This window comes from Macrotis lagotis, chromosome 3 (assembly GCF_037893015.1).
Source record: "Macrotis lagotis isolate mMagLag1 chromosome 3, bilby.v1.9.chrom.fasta, whole genome shotgun sequence".
Taxonomy (NCBI): domain Eukaryota; kingdom Metazoa; phylum Chordata; class Mammalia; order Peramelemorphia; family Peramelidae; genus Macrotis; species Macrotis lagotis.
The window spans coordinates 268,268,320-268,288,296 of NC_133660.1; the positions used below are offsets into that span (position 1 = coordinate 268,268,320).

General features: G+C 41.1%; 1 protein-coding gene across 1 annotated transcript in view; it reads left to right on the top strand.

Annotated features, from left to right (window-relative positions):
* The window catches only part of HSD17B12 (hydroxysteroid 17-beta dehydrogenase 12), a 157,287-nt gene that overhangs the window by 119,235 nt on the left and 18,075 nt on the right, over positions 1-19,977 (top strand). Inside the window, exons 7-9 of the mRNA XM_074230501.1 lie at positions 128-162; positions 16,884-16,965; positions 19,755-19,820. Coding sequence (XP_074086602.1) covers positions 128-162; positions 16,884-16,965; positions 19,755-19,820 — 183 coding nt within the window. The remainder of the gene's footprint in view (positions 1-127; positions 163-16,883; positions 16,966-19,754; positions 19,821-19,977) is intronic.

Sequence of the window (19,977 nt, forward strand, 5' to 3'; positions counted from 1 at the left end):
AAAATAAACATGTATGGGGAGATGCTGTTAGACTGCCTTCATCTTTGTGGGGGTGACCTCCCCCTCTTTGCTTGCATTCTCAGTCATCTCAGATGCTTAGTTTTTTCTCTCTCTTTTTTTTCTTCAGATGACACAACTGGTGCTGCCTGGCATGCTGGAAAGGTGAGTCATGAGCACATACACAAATGCTCTACCGACAGGGTTCATTATTATTTATAGGGGAGAATCCTTTCTTTGAAAAATTCATTATGGTGACTAATCGAGCTGGCCTCCATTTTTACCAATGGCGTGCTGCTGAGGTGAGTCACGGCCAAAGTGTGTGAGTCACCCACTGGTGGAAGCCTTTTCCACTTGATTCCCTTTTGATTCCCCCTCTCCAGAGCTGGGGTGGCTTCTTTAGACCAGAATTAAAGAGCCTGTCTGAGTCATCCCCACTAACTCAATAGCCTGCTATTCTGAGGGGGTGGTTAGGGTTCCTGGGATGTTCCTGGGAAGAACCTTTTTAAAGCTGCGCACTCCTCTCCATTTGTAACCCAAATCGCTAGGGTTTTTTTAGCCAAGATGCAATCTTCTGTTTTGGAATGCTGGCAACGAAAAATGGGGGTATGTTGTACACAAGCATAAAATGGACTGCTTAGAGTATGTGTGGAGCCAAGCTGGCAAGGAAAAGAATCTGAAAACTCTACTGAGCCCACCTCTGCTCTCATTTGTGTTGGATCCCACTCTAATGCAACGGGCCTCTTACTCTTCTTGAGAATTCTCTTTTGCAGACTTGATGTTTAAAATATCATATGCTCTAAGAATAGCATTATGGTACTTTAGGAAAAGTTCCCGTTACCTTTCTGGAGAAGACTGCATCGCAAGTCATCCCAGGGAATCTTGATCATTGATGAGGCTGATTATTTGAGGCAGTTTGATAATTTGTTGATCTTAGGAAAGGTCAACTATCATTACCCTATACATGGGATAAGACTTAGTCTCTCTCTCAGAGAGAAAACAATGGCTTAGTATCATGGGCTTTGGAATCAGAAGATGACAAGGAATTCACTTCTAAGCCTCTCTAAAGGACAAGATATATTGCTCAAAAGTTCTCATCAGAGAAAGATAGCATCTACTACTGAAACTTTGTGATGAATAGGAAGACAAAATAGACTCTAGATGATGACTTAGAATATTGGGTGAAGAAGCCAAGCCTCTCCAAAGAGCTGAATCGGTCTTAAGACAGAAAGAAAGGTCAAGAGCAAAGGTCAAACCCTTAGGTGCTCCAAGTCAAAAGACCCAGGTCAGTACAGGCCATCTGGCAGCCTGGAGGAAGAATCTATAAGGCTACATGGGTAAGCGTCTTACTCTGGAGGCTGTTTCCCCAAAGACCTTGATTAGACAAGACCACAGACCCATGAACTTGTTTTTAAAATAGTTTAATTACTGTATTTCAGTGTAATTGGTTCAGAGAAGTGGTCCCTTGGCTTCAGGAGATACCCAAAGGGGTCCATGAATGATTGATTTGATCACACTCTAATCTGTGGCCTACAAATAGTGCCTGCCTAGTCTACCTCATTTTAGAAATTTGAGTTTGTTTATTTATTGTCTTTGGAATATATATTTATATCTCTATCTATATATATCTCTATCTATCTATCTATCTATATAGATATTCCTTACTTTGCACTAAGAAACAGGTTAAACATCCGAGAAAACAAAAATGGTGTGAGCTAGGTGGACTTAGAAGCAAAGATGAGCTTTCCAAATTGGTCCAATGTTGGTGGAGGTCTTTCCCTGTAGCATCTCAAGAGCCCATGGTCTGGTTATGTCTGTGACTTGATGTCACACTGTGCCCCTGTAGAGTCTTGGATGGAGAAGGATGAATGAGAGCCTTCCAATTGTGGGGAAGCCAAACTAGGCTGGGCTTGGTCAGGTCAGTCCAGGCCCTCAGGACCAGGGAGGAATTTTGAGTGGACAAGAAGTGCAGTGCATCCTTGCACTGACTTAGGAGAAAAATGGGCTAGGCCTTTTCCCTTCAGCTATCACTTGCTAGGGAGAGCACCCTCCTTCCAGCCCAGTTTCTCTAGGCTCTCTGGGTACTCTTGGAGAGCCTAAGCAAGCCCTGCTCATAAACAGCTTCCTTGACTTTGTTGAAGCTCCCAAAGAGAACAACCCCACTGAATGTGGAGCACAGCCCCTTAGAAATTGTCTTTGTTCTTTTCTGCCATTTCTGCTGAGTTTTGGACAGGAAATAACAGAACGTCCAGTCCTCCGGAACAGTAACCTTGAGACATGTGATCGCTCAACCAGTATCTCTCCCATCGGGTGATAGCATTATTGCTGCAGAAGGAGAGGGTGCCTAATTACATGATAGAGGAAGCTTGAGTTCCCACTTCCCTGGAATTGTAAACATTGTGGACAGCTGGAGCCAGGAGCTGGTTGCCATGGCAACTTGGGGAAAGCTAAAAATAGCCTGTTTTCTCCTCTGTAGTTTCAGGTGGCATTATGACATGTTGTGGGGAGGTGGGGCAGGGAATTCTTTTTCATCTGCTAAATGTTTGCAAACTTTCAATTGACAATGCACTATTTGTGTAGAACATTATCCGGCTGACTCTGGAGTCCTCGGATTCTCCTTGGGACTTAGTGCTTGCATTTATGCTATGTCTCTCAGACCTTGAAAAGGGGGTGTTAGGGGAACCTGTCAAACTCGATTTCCATCTCCTGCTTCCTCTCAATAATGGAACGCTTTCTGAAAGCACCCATATGTGCTCCCTGCTCCAGGACTGAGATGTGAAGCAGCATGGCTAGGTTTCCTAGCATCTGCTCTCCTTGTCATCCGCTTCCATTCGCTGTCATCCACTTCCATTCAGTCCCCACATCACGCATTGGTGACTGTTGTTACTCCACTCAGAAATGTTTACTGGCTCCCTACTGCTGATTCAAAAAAAACGATGCAGTCTTTGGGGGTTACTTTCTCAGCCTGCTCCTTGACAACACCCCCTCCTCTGGCTCCATCCTACAATTCCACAGTACCTATCCTTAATCTAGCCTGGTCCCCACTTCCTCCTCTATCTCCAGGCTTCTTCAGTGCACATGTTGCTATTTCAGAGAACCTTTGCTTATTTCTTCAGTTCAAAGTGTTCACTTCCTCCTGATATTTTCCTAGCAACTTTGGCTGTTTCCTTTGCAGCTCTCACCTTTGACTTTCTGCAGTGCTTACAGAATGCACTTGATGCATCTCCCTCACCCTCACCCAAACCCCTGGTGGACTGTGAGCTCTTTCAGGACTGGAACTGAGTCATTTTCTTGTCCCAAGCTCAAGTGGCCATTGGTAGATTTGCCTTATATGTTCTACACTTACTGTGATCATTGCCCTTCTTAACTATAGCCTGTAATAAATCCTGCATGAAGGGTTTGCCTTTTTTTCTCTCTTCTGATAGTACATGGATGAGACCACAACTTGCAGGAGGATAGCAGTCTATTCTTTCTCCCACCTCTCTTTTCAGTCTTTCTTCTCTATGATATCCTTTACATCATTTTTTGCATCTTTTTTTTTTTTTATCATGGGTCATACACACTGGACCCAGATGGCTCTGGAGGATAAAGTGAGGCTGGCGATTTAGCACAGCACCCCTCACTCAAATACAATTCGGATGTTTGTCATGGTATCATCTTCCATGGTCTTCTTTGAGAATAAAGGACAGCACATCATACTATTTACATATTACATCTATTTTGGTTGCTCTTTAAATAGATAGCAGTTGGATTCCTCAACAGCACCAGAATAATAGCAGTTTTGAAAAGAAGAGAGTTTCAGGAAAAAGCATGGTGATCTCTGGAAATGCTACCCAACTTCTCAAATACAATTGAAACTTCTCTCCTCCACAGTTCTGGGCTCATTTCATTATTCCATCTGTAATGGATGTCTAAGATCCCCAAGTACTAGTGGACTCATTGGCTCTACAGGCTCCTTCTAGAAGCATCTCAGAGTTTGAATAATAGGCATTCTTTATGCATAGAGTACTGGCCCTGGAGTCAGGAGGATCTGAGTTCAAATATGACCTCATACACTCAATAATTGCCTAGCTGTGTGGCCTTGAGCAAGTCATTTAACTCCACTGTCTTAAATTTAAAAAAAAAAAGGAAAAAAATAGGAATTCTTTATCCACATGGTTTTTCTCCATAGATTAATAGACTTTGCTCTTGAGCAATGATGAATCTCATTTGGGGCCAGTCAATGATTCAAGGAAGGATGCAATCAGCACAGTGTCAGCCACACACAGCAGAAGCATCTCATTTTATAGTCTCTAGGCTCCCCTTTCTCTTGACATCTTTCCTGGGCTCTCTAGTCAATGCTCTTCTGAAGCTCACATCTCCCAGTCTAGGCCCTTGTTGACATTCCTAGTTCAAGGACTGGCAGGTATCTCAGCATCATTTATGAACCTAACATGACTACATAACCTGTGAGGTAGGCCCCTTCTAGCTTTAAGTAGAGGATGCTTTGTTGCAAGAGGACATCTGAGACTATTCTTTTGCACCCAAGTCAGCCAACCAGCACCAGAGGAGCTTATGTTCTTGGATCTTATGTTCTTCCCAGCCCTCTATGACAAAAGAGATCATCTACTGTAGAAGATTGTATTAAAATTCTTTTAGTTCCCTTCTCATTTGCAGCAAGGATATCCTTTATGTAAATTCTCAAAGATTTTGTTGAGATGAGACTTAGCTTCTGGATTGATTAAGATCCTCACATTTCCTATTTTTCCTTGATAAAAATAGCATTCATAATTTTGTTACCTCAATTCTTTGGTGTCTTCTATTCTTTTAGAGATGTTGAGGATTCATTCTTTAATACCCTGAAAAGTGTTAAGAGATCCATGAGGGCTGATTCTGGTTCAGTTTTTGTCTTCGCAGTCCCAAGACCCAACAGAGTACTTGCATAAAATATGCAATTAATGAATGCTTGTTGAGTTGATGTGATTATTTGGCCTGCAATGAGTTGTTTTGGTCCAGCTTCCTATTTTTATTTTCTTTAGTGTTTTTTCCACTATGAAATGAGACATATCAGGGACTATGATATTATTGTCCAAACGTGGTGATGGAGAAAACAGTTGTGAAAAGATATGATCTCTGCCCTCAAGGAGCTTTTAATTTAGTGGGCAGCAGTGAGACATGTATATGGAATACTTTTATTTTGTGAGTTAGGAAATAATTAATTGTGCATAGGAGAGTCAAACTAGCTAACCTGAGAGATTCAGGAAAGAGTGCAGAACCAGTAGCATTGGGTGGAAGGAGCAGAGAATATATTTTAGTTTGATAGAGGGAAAACTGTCTGGTAATTAGAGCTGCCCAGAAGAGGCTAGATAGCCACTTGTTGAAGATGTCATAGGGTTGTTACTGTTTGTCCTTCATTCTCAAAGAAGCCCACATCATCAGGGAGGTGATGCTATGACATGCACATGAACCAGATTGGAGTGAGGGGGGCTGTGCTAGGTCACCAGCTCTGGACCCAGTGGCTGGATATGAATCAGGATGACTGGAGATGGCTATGGTTGTGAAGCAATTGGGGTAAAATCACTTGCCCAGGGTCACACAGCTAGTCAGTGACTAGTGTCTGAGGCTGGATTTTGAACTTGGGTCCTCCTGACTCCAGGACCCAGGCTCTATTCACTCTCTGGGGGAAGCAATGTGGCAGTGGAATAGTATTGAAATCAGAAGACTCAGTTCAAATCTCTCCTCTTTCATGGGGTATGTTTTTGTTCAGGTATGGCCTGGATGTGATTGACTCTGAGATCCTTCTCAATGTAGATGTTCTGTGATTTTGTGACTCAGAGGACTTTGTGGAAGAAGGGTCCCCTGCCCCGGCCCTTGAAGGAAAGGGGAGGATGTTAGTTGACAGAAGTGAGGAGGTCTGTTTTGGGCAGAGATCCAAAGAATAGTTTTGGTAAGCAATGGGGAACCATTGAAGGTTTTTGAATAGTCAGAGTGTAACATGGAATGATGACTTTGGTAGAATGGGAAGGATGTGACGTAAGTGGAAGGGAAACAAGTGCTTTTCCAGATGATGTTTACTTATCTCCTCTTGTCTTCGTCCCACTTGGATGTGACTTGGTGATGAAGCTCCTCGTGAACCAACAGGGACTATTTTACAGTTCCTTGCCCATAGGTGCTTAGCAGTTACTGAGTTGAAGAGAATTGAATTGAAGATCAATTCTAATGGTAGTAATAACAGTGCCAGCAAGCTTTTGTAGACTACTGAATTTACAAAAGACTTTCCAATACTTCATTGAATCTTAGGGCTGTACCTATGAAATCCGTACATCATTGCTATACTATGATCTTTTTTTTTTTTTTGCAAGGCAAACGGGGTTAAGTAGCTTGCCCAAGGCCACACAGCTAGGTAATTATTAAGTGTCTGAGACCAGATTTGAACCCAGGTACTCCTGATCCCAGGGCTGGTGCTCTATATTCTCTGCCACCTAGCCGCCCCCTATACTATGATCTTTAAAAAGTTTGAGAAACATAATTTCTGGATAATTGATCATTTGATTAATAATGTTATCATATTAATAATAAAATGGGTCGGTAACATTCTAGAATGCCAAAGATGAATCATGGGGGTAGGCTCACAGTTTATATGCCCTTGGAAGAGTGGGTTCCTGAGGGTGGCAGTTAACTCTGACTGGTTAACAATTAATGAGAGAGAATGAATTTTACAATGAGAGGTAGACTTATTCTAATGAGAGGCTAGGGGATATAACTTTGGTTATGTCATTTAATTATAAATTGTCCAACCCTGGGCAGTCTAATCGAAGAATTTATGTCCAGCCAAACTTTATAGAGCATAATAGGCTTCCCCATCTGGATGAGATCTGAACAGTCTTATCAGCAATGCCCTTTTGGGACTGAACAATTTTTATAGGCTTTTGAAAAAAATCTTGATCCTAATTCAATAATTGATTTTTTTTTTTTAGGTTTTTGCAAGGCAAATGAGGTTAAGTGGCTTGCCCAAGGCCACACAGCTAGGTAATTAAGTGTCTGAGATCGGATTTGAACTCAGGTACTCTTGACTTCAGGGCCAGTGCTTTATCCACTGTGCCACCTAGCTGCCCCAATAATTGATTATTAATGTGAGAGAAAAATAATAATGTTTCTCAATAACAATAACAATGAACAAAGTTCCAGAGAGATATGACTTACGAGGTTAAATTTTAGACGACTCTGAGGGAAAAGTAGGAATTATAAGCAGCAGAGTTAAGGAAGGAGGGTGTTGCTGGCTTGAGGAAGAGCTTGTATAAAGGCTTGAAGGGGAGATGTATTTTAATGTGTAAAGAAAAGTATGAAAGTCTGAATGACTCAGGCTTGGTGTGTGAGGAGGAAAATGACCTCAAGTGTATCAGGAGGAGCTAGCCCTGTAAGGTAACAACTGAGAAAAAACTGTTGGTGTGTATTTGTTTCAGTCATGCTCACCTTGGTGATCCCATGTTGGGTTTTCTTGGCAAAGATTCAGAAATGACTTGCCACTTCCTTCTCCAGCTTGTTTTACAGATGGAGAAACTGAGGCAAACAGGGTGAAATGACTTGCCCAGAGTCACACAGCTAGTAAGGGTCTGAGTCTGGATTTGAACTCAGATCTTCCTGGCTCCAGGCCCTGTCCTCTAGCCACTGGACCAGACCACCTTGTTGTCCCAAGCTGTTGGGATCTTAAATTTCCCTAAGAGAGGCAAATGTCATCCAGGACTCATCCTTACAGGAGCTGTTCCAAATCTCTTCCCTCTTCTAGCTCCTCTCTCCCCTGCCTTATGAGGATCTTAAGTCAAGACCATTCCTCATGAGCTCTTCCTATTCTCCCCTGCTTTCCCCCTCTTTGGTGAAGAGGCGGTTCTCTGCTTCAGACGCCTTCGCTGCATGTCACCTTGAACTCTGCCATCTTCTTCAGCAGAATGTGTACTCTTCAAGCTAGTGCTCCCTTTCCAGTCTTCAACCTCTTCTTCTCAACTGGTTTTTTCCCCATCAGCCTTCAAATGGGCCCCAAGTCTCTCCAGCCTTAAAAGAAACCCTTCAAATATGGAAGTAACTTTTGTGATGGACTCATAAAGAATGTGATCCACCCGGGACAGAGTTGATGGTATCAGAACACAGAGTAAAACACATTATTTTCCCTTCTTTTATTTCTCATGAGGGTCTATATTTTTTTGGGGGGGGGTATTATGTTTACCCTTAAAAAATACTATTTTAGTAATGGATTAAAAAAAAACACTTGTAGGGTCAGCTAGGTGGTACAGTGGATAGAGCACTGGCCCTGGAGTCAGGAGTAACTGAGTTCAAATCTGGCCTCAGACACTTAATAATAATTACCTAGCTGTGTGGCTTTGGGCAAGCCACTTAACCCCATTGCCTTGCAAAAAAGCCTAAAAAAAATCACTTGTACAACAATAAAAAAAATAAAAAATTAAAGTTAAAAAATTAGAAAGTAACTGTAGGGGCAGCTAGGTGGCACAGTGGATAGAGCACTGGCCCTGGAGTCAGGAGGACCTGAGTTCAAATCCGACTTCAGACACTTAATAATTACCTAGCTGTGTGGCCTTGGGCAAGTCACTTAATGCCATTGCCTTGCAAAAAAAGAAAATAAAATAAAGTAACTGCAGACAAAATAAAAACCCCATTCACTCAATATATTTATTCAACTAATGTCTAAATGAACAAATTTACAGGAGGTTCAATCCCATACCATTTTAGAGGACTTAATAATCAAATACCTGATAATATTGAATGCAATATAAGAAACACTGCATTTACAAAGCTATATCTTTCTCCTTTCTCAGCCAAACTCCCTAATCAGTCTTCACTTACTGTTCTTATACTTTCTCCCCTTTCATTTCTCAACCTTTTGTAAAACTGGCCTCCAACTTTTTCATTCTACTCAAACTGCTTTGTCCAGAGTTACTGATTATCTTTTAATTGATGTGATCTTTTCTCAGCCTTGATCTTTCTTGACCTCTATGCTGCCTTTGATATTGTTGACTAGGTTTTCTTCCTGACTGCTCTGACCTCTATGGGTTTTCCTGAACTGGTTTTCCTCCTCCCAGTCCTACTCCTCCTTAGTCTGCTTTTGCCATCCATTCATCTCTCTAAATGTGAGTGTGTCAACCTGAGCTCCACCCTCTCTTTTCTCTTTACATTCTCTCTTAGTACTTTTATCTACTCACCAGGATTCTGCTCTCATCTCCAGAAACATGATTCTCTCCTCTCTCTTTAGCCCCATTTTCTCCCCTGAATTTCGGGTCCACATCATCAGTTACCTCCTGGATATTTCTGAATTCTGAAATTCCCTGAGATATTGCGATCTCAACATATATGAAAAAATCTGAGCTTGTTAACTTTCCCTCCAGATCTCTCCTTCCCACCATCCCTTTTCCTTTCAAAGGCACCACTATCCTTCCAGTGTCCTAACCCTATGCATTCTCCTGATTCTTTCCTCTTCCTGTTCAGTCTCCCACATCCAGGCAGTTGGCCATTTCTGCCCCTGGACCCAGGTGGTTGAGGAGGAGAAAATGAGACTAGAGACTTTGCACTCCCCTCCCCCCAAACCCAATTCACAGTTTGTCATGGTGTCACCTCCCAATGTCATAAAGGACAAATGTCATCATATCTCACTATTTACTTTATGTTTATGCTCTTCATTCACTTATTTGTTGTTGATGATAACTTACTAATAACTCTATTGGAATGGAAACTCCGTGTAAACTCGTAACTCTTCCCCTCTCTTCCTTTCCTCATCCTAGTTGCTTGGTACATCAATATTTGCCTGATGCTTAAATATTTGTTGATTGCCGATTTGATACAGATCATTGACTGTTGTTTGTTTTTATTGGCAAGAACATTAAAGTTCAGGCCATTCTCTCTTCTTATTTTACAACTGAGGCCAAGGAGTGTAAATGATTTTAGAGATAGCAGGTTGTCACTTATTTATTGACCTTGGGAGTGACACTGTGGAATTGTGCATGTTCCCAGTTAAGCAATCTGAGCAACAGTGACTGTTGCATTACAGAATATCAAATGGCTAATTTTGGTGGACACATGTAATAGGGCCAGGGTAGGTGTGTTATGAACTAGGGAAGTGGATGCAATGAGCATGTGATTGCAGTTTCCCCCATCCATCCAGAAAGTCTCAGCTTCTTTTTCCAAGCCTGGGAGAAGGGAGTTTGTGCTGCTTCTGGGTGTTGCTTAAGTACAGACCTCCCCCCCCATGTAGCAGGATTCACGAGTCTGTCTCTGCCATGGAAACGGCTTTGATGTCATAGATTCTCCTTAGGTGGGGCATTGGAGCTAGAAACACAAGGAAACTGAAAAAAAGCCTTTTGTTTGCCAGCAGTCTTAGTCTTCTCATAAGTTGCATCCTTGGGCTCACATGCATGTACTGGTGACAGTAAAATGATGCATTCAGGTCACACCAACTGAGAATTTGTGATAATTCAGACAAGGGTTGGGTTGACCTGATACCCTTGTAGCACAAGAAGGGAGACTTTAAAGCAAATGAATAGAAATAGGACACAAGATCTTCAGGGCACATAACCCTGAACAACCCTCCCATGACATCTCAGAACCACATAATATGAGTTAATAAACTCAGTTTCACAAGTCTGAAGGTAACAAGTGAGTTACCCCATCTAGTATTCTGTCATGAAGCAAGGCTTCTTTACTCAGAAGAGATCTGGGTTCAAGTTTTTCCTCTGATATGTGGTAGTAGTTTGAGCTTGGGTAAATCACCAAGTCTCTCAGCCTCAATTTTTTTATTTGTAAGATGGGACAATAGCTGTAGCATTTCTCTCATGGTAAGAATTCAATGAAATACTCTGTGTAAAATGCCTAACTTAATAAAGTGTAATTGGGTAGATATAAATAACCAAGAAGCATGTAGTCCATTCATGGTTTCCCCTTATTCCCAAAGAATAGATTTTTACAAGTAGTTTAGAGGAAGTAGACTAATTTGGAAGTCATTGAATTCTGAGCCCAAGGAACTAGATTCAAACTTAGCTTTGCTTGCTTGTCCACTTCCCACCTGGGTGACAAATCAATTCATTTCTCTGGATCTTAGTTTTCTCATCTGTAAAATGAATGGATTGTGTCCCTTCCAGGGCTGAAGCCTGGGCTCCTCCATGTAAAAATCCTTAGAGAATACCAGGAAGTGGTTATTTTTGTATTCCAAGTACTTGGGGAAATGGCAGAGCTGTAGCTGGATATCATTTTTGGGTAAGGTCAGCCCACAGAAGCTTCATTTACCTAGGAAAGGAAAATTATCTGCTAAGAGGACATTATTATTGTTGTTATTATTATTATTATCTGCATCCATTAGTGTATCTGTGGCACTGATTTATTTTTTTAAACCAATTAGCTGGTGTGCATTTATGGCAAAAAAATCCAGATTCAGAATAAATACAGTAAAAATCGGTTTCTCCTTAACCTTCTGACCTTTTTGATCATCTCTAATTGTTGGATTTATCTTGTTTGTATGAACCAAAACCCTCTGAGGCCCACCACATAAGCAGGTTTAAAGTCTTCTGGATTCGAAGTAGGAAGAATCTTAGGAGTTTTCTACATGGGAAGTTTTCCTTGAAACTGGTCTCTTTATTCTGATATATTTTTATTTTAGGCATTAAAATACAATTTGGGGAAGGTTTCCATTGGTCCTTCCAGACTGTCCTGGAGGTTTAGGACACAAGAGACTTAAGAACTCTTAACTCTAGTGCTGCTGCCCTCTCATTTTCTAGAGGAGGAGACAAAGGCCTAGCAATGTGAAGTCCAACAGCAGTTGAATACCAGTCTGTTGTGGTGGGCAGACCTCTGCTCCATGGAGCTGAGAGGGGAGCCATTCTGAGTGGTTCTGCCCAAGTTGGACTGTGGTGTAGGGGGCACTCGTGGGCTGTGCGGAATTGGCTCTTTGATGCTTAGGCATCCTCAAATCATGGTAAGTGTGGCCCTGCACAATATGCATTCACTTATTTTCAAAGCATTCCCCCTGTGAGACTTCCTGACCCTTCTTCTCTTCTTTTGACCACGACTCTCAGAAAGGTTCAGACAGCAGAGCTAGACCTCTGGCAGATCTTGGCAGACCTCTCTTAGTTCTGACTGAGACACAGAAGGAAGATCTTGTGTCTGGAGCACAAGAGGCCAGCTCAGAAATATTAAAACAGTAAAAAGACATGGTTGCTTTTTTTTTTTATTTGGAGATAAAAATTGTACCAAAGAAGGGATAAGATTATAGTTTGGAGTGGTTGTAATGATTATAACATTGGAGAGCAAGAAGGCTGAACTACTCAACTCTTACTTTGGTTCTATTTTTCTCTTCTATGAAGAATGATCTTTGGACAGGGAAGGAGAGAAAAAATATGATTCATGGAGAATAAAAGCTTAAGATCAGCAAGATGGTCAGTCATCTAGCTAATCTCATAGAGTTCAAGTCACCAGGCTTGGACAGATATCCTGGAGTATATGAAAGAACTGGCAGATGGCATTGTGGAGCCACTTCTGAGTGACTCTTAGAGATTGGGAGGAGTCCTACAGGTTTAAGGAAAGGCATTGTTATCTTTAGTATCAAAAAAAAAATAGGCAAGTGAACTTAACCTCCATTGCTGGAAAACTTTTAAAATTGAAATTGTTTTATTTTTCCAATTACATGCAATGGTAGTTTTTCAGCATTCATCCATTTGCACATTTAAGAGTTCTGCCTTTTTCTACCACCCTCTCTTCCCTTCTCCTTCCCCCCCCTCCCCCCATGGCAGAGAATAGTCTGGTAAAAGTTGCACGTGCATATTTGTGTTTAACTTATTTACTATTGTGAAAGAGGAATTAGAACTGAGTTTAAAGAAAATAACCATGAGAAAGAAAGGAAAAACACAAGAAGTTTTTAAAAAGCAGATACAGTATGCCTTACTCTGCCTTCAGATTCTGTAGTTTTTCCTTTGGATGTGAATGGCTTTGTATATAGTAGGTCTCTCAGGGTTATCCTGCATCCATCACATTGATCATCTCACAGTGTTGTTGTTGATGTGTACAGTGTTCTCTTGGTTCTACTCATTTCACTCAGTATGAGTTCATGTAATTCTTTCCATGTTCTCTAAGGTCTGACCACTCATGGTTTCTCATAGAACAATAGTATTCCATGACATTCACGTACCATATCTTGATGAGCCATTCCCCAATTGATGGGCATCCCTTCAATTTCCAATTCTTTGCCACTACATGAAGAAGCTATAAATATTTTTGAACATATGAGACTTTGCTGGATCAAAGGTTAGGATCAGTTTTATTGCTCTTTGGGCATAGTTCTAGTTTGCTCTCTTTAGAATGGCTCATTTCACCACTTCACAAGTAGGATATAAAATAAACCCACATAACAGTAGAGCCCAAGAGCAAGCAGTAGAAAAAGAAAGTCCATTTAAAGTAATTGTAGATAACATTAAATACTTGGGAGACCTGCCTCCCTGGGCAAACCCAAAAACTATATGAACACAGTCACAAAATACTTTTCACACATAGTCAGATCTAAACAATTGGAAAAACGTCAATTACTCATGGTTAGACCAAGCTAATATAATAAAAATTATAATTCTACCCAAATTAAATTGCTTATTTAGTATCATACCTATCAAACTACCAAAAAACTATTTCACAGAGCTAGGAAAAATAATAACAAAATTCATCTGGAGCATCAAAAATTCAAGAAAATCAAGGGAATTGATAAAAAAAATGGAAAGGAAGGTGGCCTAGCTGTACCAGATCTAAAACTATATTATAAACCAGTAATCATCAAAACTGCCTGGTACTGGTTAAGAAACAGACTTTGTACCAGTGGATTAGAGTAAGTACAAAACAAACAGTAGCAAATGACTGTAGTAATCTACTGATTGACAAATCAAAAGACATTAGCTTTTGGTATAGAAACTCACTATTCAACAAAACCTGCTGCGAAAACTGAGGAATAATATGCCAAAAGCTAGGCATAGACCCATATCCCCCACCCTATACCAAAATAAAGTCAAAATAGATGCAGGATTTAGACATAAAGGGCAATGCCAGAGACCAATTAAGAGAACAAGAAATGCTCTGTCTGTCAGATCTATGAGGGATGAGGTTTAATGACCAAACAAATAGAGAGCATTATAAATTGCAAAATGGATGATTTTGACTATATTAAAAAGGTTTTATTCTAATAAAACTATTGCAGCTAAGATTAAAATGAAGATAGAAAACTGTGAAACAATTTTTCAGCTAGTGTTTCTGATAAAGGACTCACTTTCAGAATATATAGAGAAATGAATCAAATTTATATGATTACAAGTCATTCCCCAGTTGATAAATGGACAAAGGATATGAACAGGCAGTTTTCAGATGAAGAAATTAAAACTATAGTCATTTGAAAAAATCCTCCAACTCTATTGATTAGAGAACTGCAAAGTAAAACAACTATGAGGTACTACCCCCACATCTATGAGATTGGCTAAATTGACAAAAAAGGAAATTGATCAGTATTGGAGAGGATATGGGAAAATTGGGATGTAAAATGGAATTTTAATAGGGATAAGCATGAAGTTGAACTAAAAGAAATCAGCTTCACCAGCTACAAGAGGGCTAAATAGCAAAGAATTCATTTGGAAAAGATCTGGATCTCTTAGATGACCACAAACTCAGTATGACTTAACTATGTAATATGCCAGCCAGAAACCAATTCAGTCTTAGACTGCATTAAGCAAAGTAGAATAAACAGGACCTCAATTGGTAAAAATTATGTCATGCTGGATTCTGGTCAGACTACACATAGACAGTTTTAGGGCATATTGCTTTCTGAAGAAGACATTTTAAGGAAGATTATAAAGAGGAAAATGCCCAGAGTTAGGCAGCCTAGATTGTGATCATGCCATAAGCAGAATATGTGAAAGAAACTGGGAGCTTAGCTCAGAGACCAGAAGACCTTGGGGATTAGAAAGTCTGACCTCAAGTCACAGAAGAGGGAATGGAGCCAGAGGGAATGAGTGCCATCCAGAGAGATTCTGGAGTGGGAGAGAAGGGGAGACTGCAGGGAGACCTCCTGGGATCTTTAGGCTGGAGGAGATGGCCATGAGAAGAGTTCTTTCCAAGTTGTTTGTTCTGATACTGTTTGTTCTCTGGGCACCCCTCTCAGTGAGCTTCAGGAGTGAATAAGACATCAGAAGGGTGAGCATCACATGAGGGACTGTATGGCGGAAGGCATTGAGGATGAGTGGGAAGAGCTTCCTGTGGAGTCTGGGGTTTGAGCTGGGATTGGGAGAAAGTCAGAGAGGCCAGAAAGTAGAGATGAAGAGGCAGAGCCGAGCAGGCCTGGGGGACAGCCGGGGGGTAAAAACAGAATATCTTATGTGAGGAACAGAAAAGAGGCCAGGGCCACGGGATCCCAGGTTTAGTGGGTGCAAGAGTGGGGTAAGTGTTGTGTGAGAAGACTGAAAAGTTGGGGAGGGAAGTTTTCTGACTCATGAACAAAAGTTTTTACATATTTGATCATGGTGGTAATAGGTAGCAATTGAATTTTATTGAGTGGAAGTGGTGGTGGAGGAGACATGGTTAACACTTCCTTTTTTAGAAAATCACTTTTGGTTGCTGAGTGAAAGAGAGACTCTTCAGTGGGAAGAGACTTGTGGCAGTGAGACCTGTCAACATACTGTTACCATGTACTACAGGGTTGTCCAAGTTAGGTTGGAGCCAAATGGTGGAGGACCTTCCTCTTTTCGGGTTCCTTGAACCCATTTGGGTTTTGAGTGCTATGGTTCTGTTGGAAAGACCAACCTCCTAGTGACCTGTGGAATGGAGTGATGTGGTTCCAGGTGGAGAGGCAGGGAACATCTATTAGTCTTCTATTAGGATAGGTCAATGAGAGCTAATGATGGCCAGGGCTAAAAGGTGACAGCAATGGAATAATGATCAGTGAAAGGTGGCTGCAAGAAATGAATGGATCCTGGTGGCTGAACTAGTATGTAGAATGAAGGGGAACAATGACACCAAGCTTCAGAACACGGAGATTGGTGGTGCTGTTGATGGAAATGGGAAAGTCAAGCAGAGGAGTAGTTTCAAGATCAGTGATAAGTTCCGTTTTGCACATGTTGGAACATGTTATCTTGGAGGTCAGGAACTATGTGGTATTTCAGTCTCCCAGAACGTGGTAGTGTCCTGGTCATCTGACACCTAGTTAATTGTTAGATTGAGTGGTACAGACAAATATTGCAGGACTTCCAGAAGAGAAAGACCTAAAATGATAAGAAAACTCTCCAGTGGGGGCAACTAGGAGGACTGAGTTCAGGCCTCAGATACTTAATAATTGCCTAGCTGTGTGACCTTGGGCAAGTCACTTAACATCATTGCCTTAAATAAATAAAAAAATTTTTAAAAGGCCGAGTGGAAGAGTGGTGGATGGATGTTCCTAGAGTCTTTTATGCATGATGTGCCTTTTTTGGGGAGTAGGGGGCAGGTGTTGTAGTAGCTATGTTTCCTTGCTTCAAAGAGGGGACACCCTTAATTATCAAGGATTGTACCTCCTTGAAAATTAGTGCAGCCAACTCTCTGTGAAGGATCCTGTCATTGGTAAGAGTTGTACCTCTTCAAATGACTAATGGTGTATTTGATGATGCTGCAGTGGTTACTGTGGATCCGTTTAAATCAGGATTAAGTAGAGTTAAGAAATGAAGTTTCAAGTGGGTGTATTTCTGTAGCCAATGGCCAGTTCCATAGAGCTCTGAACCTTCATCACAAAATGTCTAGAACTGAACTTGTACTACAAACTTGATAGAGTCTCTTTGGGGAAAGATTTGGCAAGTAAACATAAAAGGGGGTATGACTGTTATTCTTCTTCTGATGTATTCTTTTTCTCCTTTTAGATCTAAAGGTGCAATTTTGAACATCTCTTCTGCCAGTGGCATGTACCCAGTTCCACTTCTGACTGTTTATTCGGCGACCAAGGTAAAGTTTATTTGGGAAAAAATGATTCAAATAGTTTGTTAGGAGGGATACAAATTGGCATTTGCTGTATTCTCCTTGGAAAAGCAGCAGAGTGCAGAGATTGCTAGGCTTCAGCTCAGTAAACTTCTGACACTTCCTCAGCAAGTCATCCCCAGGCTTTAGCTGCTAAATCACAGATAAAACTTGTATAGGTAGATTGCATTCCCATACTAATGAACTTGCTTCTCTTTTATGTGTTTATTCTTGCCAATTTTAAATTGGGCCAGAAAGAAAATCCCTTTTGTCAGGAAGAGAATACTCATCTAGTTTGACCATAGATTTAGAAGCTTACCTAACCTGGTATGGAATTTTCAATTTTATTGTTGAAGGGACATTTTTCTCTAGGTATTAATTTTAAGATTAGGAGCATTGAACTCTAAATTTAAATGAAAATTTAAACCAGTAGTTTGCACCTTTTTGTTGATTCATTCATCATCTGTGCAGAGGACTGTACTCAGTTTTAAAGAATAAACAATGTTTACATAAAACATGATTCCCCTTCCATAGAAGCCCTCATTATAATAGTCCTGTGGCTGAGGGTCCAACCCACATGCACTGTTCCTTGCAGACTCAATTTTTCCATAGCAGTGAAGATACTTTCTGCATAAGGTCAGTTTTGATTATACACGTGTATAACACAGGTAGAAATGCATCCTAGAAAGGTTTTGGAAAATATTTTCAAAATCTTATGCTCTTTCCTAACACTGACCATCAATTTTTTGGTGAACTGAGGACTCTTTAGTCTCACTTTGTGGTGAGCTCACAGCTGGGCCTCTGCTCAAGCTGTCTGTGAGCTTGCTATGAGCTTGGTATTCTTGGGACCAAGCATATAACATTATCTTCCACATGGAGCTTTTCCAGGGCTCTTCTTCTAAACCTGGTCTTCTAAACCTTTTAAGTGTGAGCCAATGCATCGTCTCCATCCAGCTAAAGAGACTGGATCAGTCAGCATAAAGCTATCTCTGCAATGGAACTGGAGTCATGAGCTCTCAGGATGTCATATTTATATACAAAAAGTAACTCAGTCTCCTCAGGGCTGTTATGGGAACAAGGAAGGGAAAATGTTGAGAAAGACAAGTGAATCCAATCACTCAAATATGTAGTGAAACCAGTGCATGGAAGAGACTCAAAAAACCATTTTTTTTTAAGTGAGAGAAGTTTATTATTTAGTCTATTAGGGATGCTTTTCCATTTAAGACAAGGAATAATTCTTTTTCTAAATCCATCTCTAGAAATAAGAAAGGGAACATTTATTCCTGATAATCACATTCAAATGTATTTCCATAACATTTTATTAAAAGACAATGCAATATTCTTTGTTATTAGGTTTAGTCTTTATTCTGACCAATTGGAAGAACTTGAGGAGTGTGGCCACAACAGAAGAGTCGTGGAAAATGACCTTGATGGCTCCTATTTGGCAAGAAAGGCCCAGCACAGCACTGAGAGAGGGAATGAGCTGGGAGGTCCCTTGTGGCCTCTTTTTTTTTTTTTTATCAGAGAAAACCTTGGTGACAGAATGCTTTGAATGGGGATGCTCATTTAAATAGCTGAAATGAAGTGTACTTGTGCAGCTTGCAGTAAAGCTTGGCTTTACTCTGTCAGTATAGTTAGGGAAGGAAAAGAGTAAAAATGCTGTCTCCAACACAGACATTTTCCTTGGTTTGTACCAGTTGCTGGACCACTCAACTGCCACTCTTCTTTTGAATCACTGCACCCTCCCACACCTGTCTTCCATCTCTTCTGACCTGTTTTTCTCCTGGTCTGATAGATGCATTCTCAAGGAAACAGCTGGGGGCATGTACCAGCGACCTGAGCCTATGGAGTGCAAGTGCTCTGTAAGGTCCTGCTCTGCCACATTAGCCAGAATATTGTCAGTATGGAGCATGTGTTACATGTGAAGCACAGTTGCTCAATTGTTGCCCATTTGTGCCAGACACTGTACTAGGCCCCCGGGGCAGCAGAGGTGGCAGGAGTTCTCCTTTATCTTCCTGAAAGTCTCCATCTTGTGGTCTGAAAAAGATAACAAATGTTCTCTTAGCTCTCTGCCCCCTGCTGGGCCTCATCTCCCCAGAGGATCTCAATGTCCTCTTTCAACTCTTGTCTATTAGAGCCAAATCAAACAGAATTCTGATCATGTTTTTGTTGATGTTTTAGTAGCTAGGAATAAAATAAATTTCTTCTTGGAAAGCAGTAGAATTATGAAATTAATGGACTTGGGAACATTATGTTCTACCAAATGACCAAGCTGACCAGAAGCACATGCAGATGGATGATGATTATGACCACTGCTTTTTATCGCATTTCACATACATTATCCTATTATCCTCACAGCCACTCCCTTCGGTTAGAACGTGGTTATTTTCATGTTACTGGTGAACTACTCAAGGTCCAATGAAATGAAACCACTTGTTTCGAGCCTTTGAGCTTCACAGGTCTTCGAGCTCCAGGACGCTGAGGATGTTTTGCACCATGCCATGCTACTTTGATCCTCACCTGGTTCCAGAGGACTTCTTCCCCTTGATTCCTAACCAGACCAGTAGCATGCATTTAACAAGACCAGCTTGATGTGGCTTTGCTTGTCATTGTATTGTGTTATGTTTTATGAGGTCTCAGTCTTTATCTAAAGTAAAACGAATGGTGAGCAACCCTCAGTTCCCTGGTTGCCAGATTATTTCTGGTTTCCAAGACGACAAATCAGCCGATTGATGTCATCTCTGTGTTTTCTTCTCCCCCTCCCCCTCCCCCTGCAGGCTTTTGTCGATTTCTTCTCCCAGTGCCTCCATGTGGAGTACAAGAGCAAGGGCATCTTTGTGCAGGTGAGTGGAGTTGGGTTCTGCTAAGCATCCCTGTGGTTGCCACAGCAACTGTGGCTGTCTTGGCAACGAGAGGAAATCACGTTTCTAAATAAGCGAATGTGACGTTAACGCACCATTAAAGAAACAGTTTCCCTTTGCCTTGTGCAGGAAAGTCTGG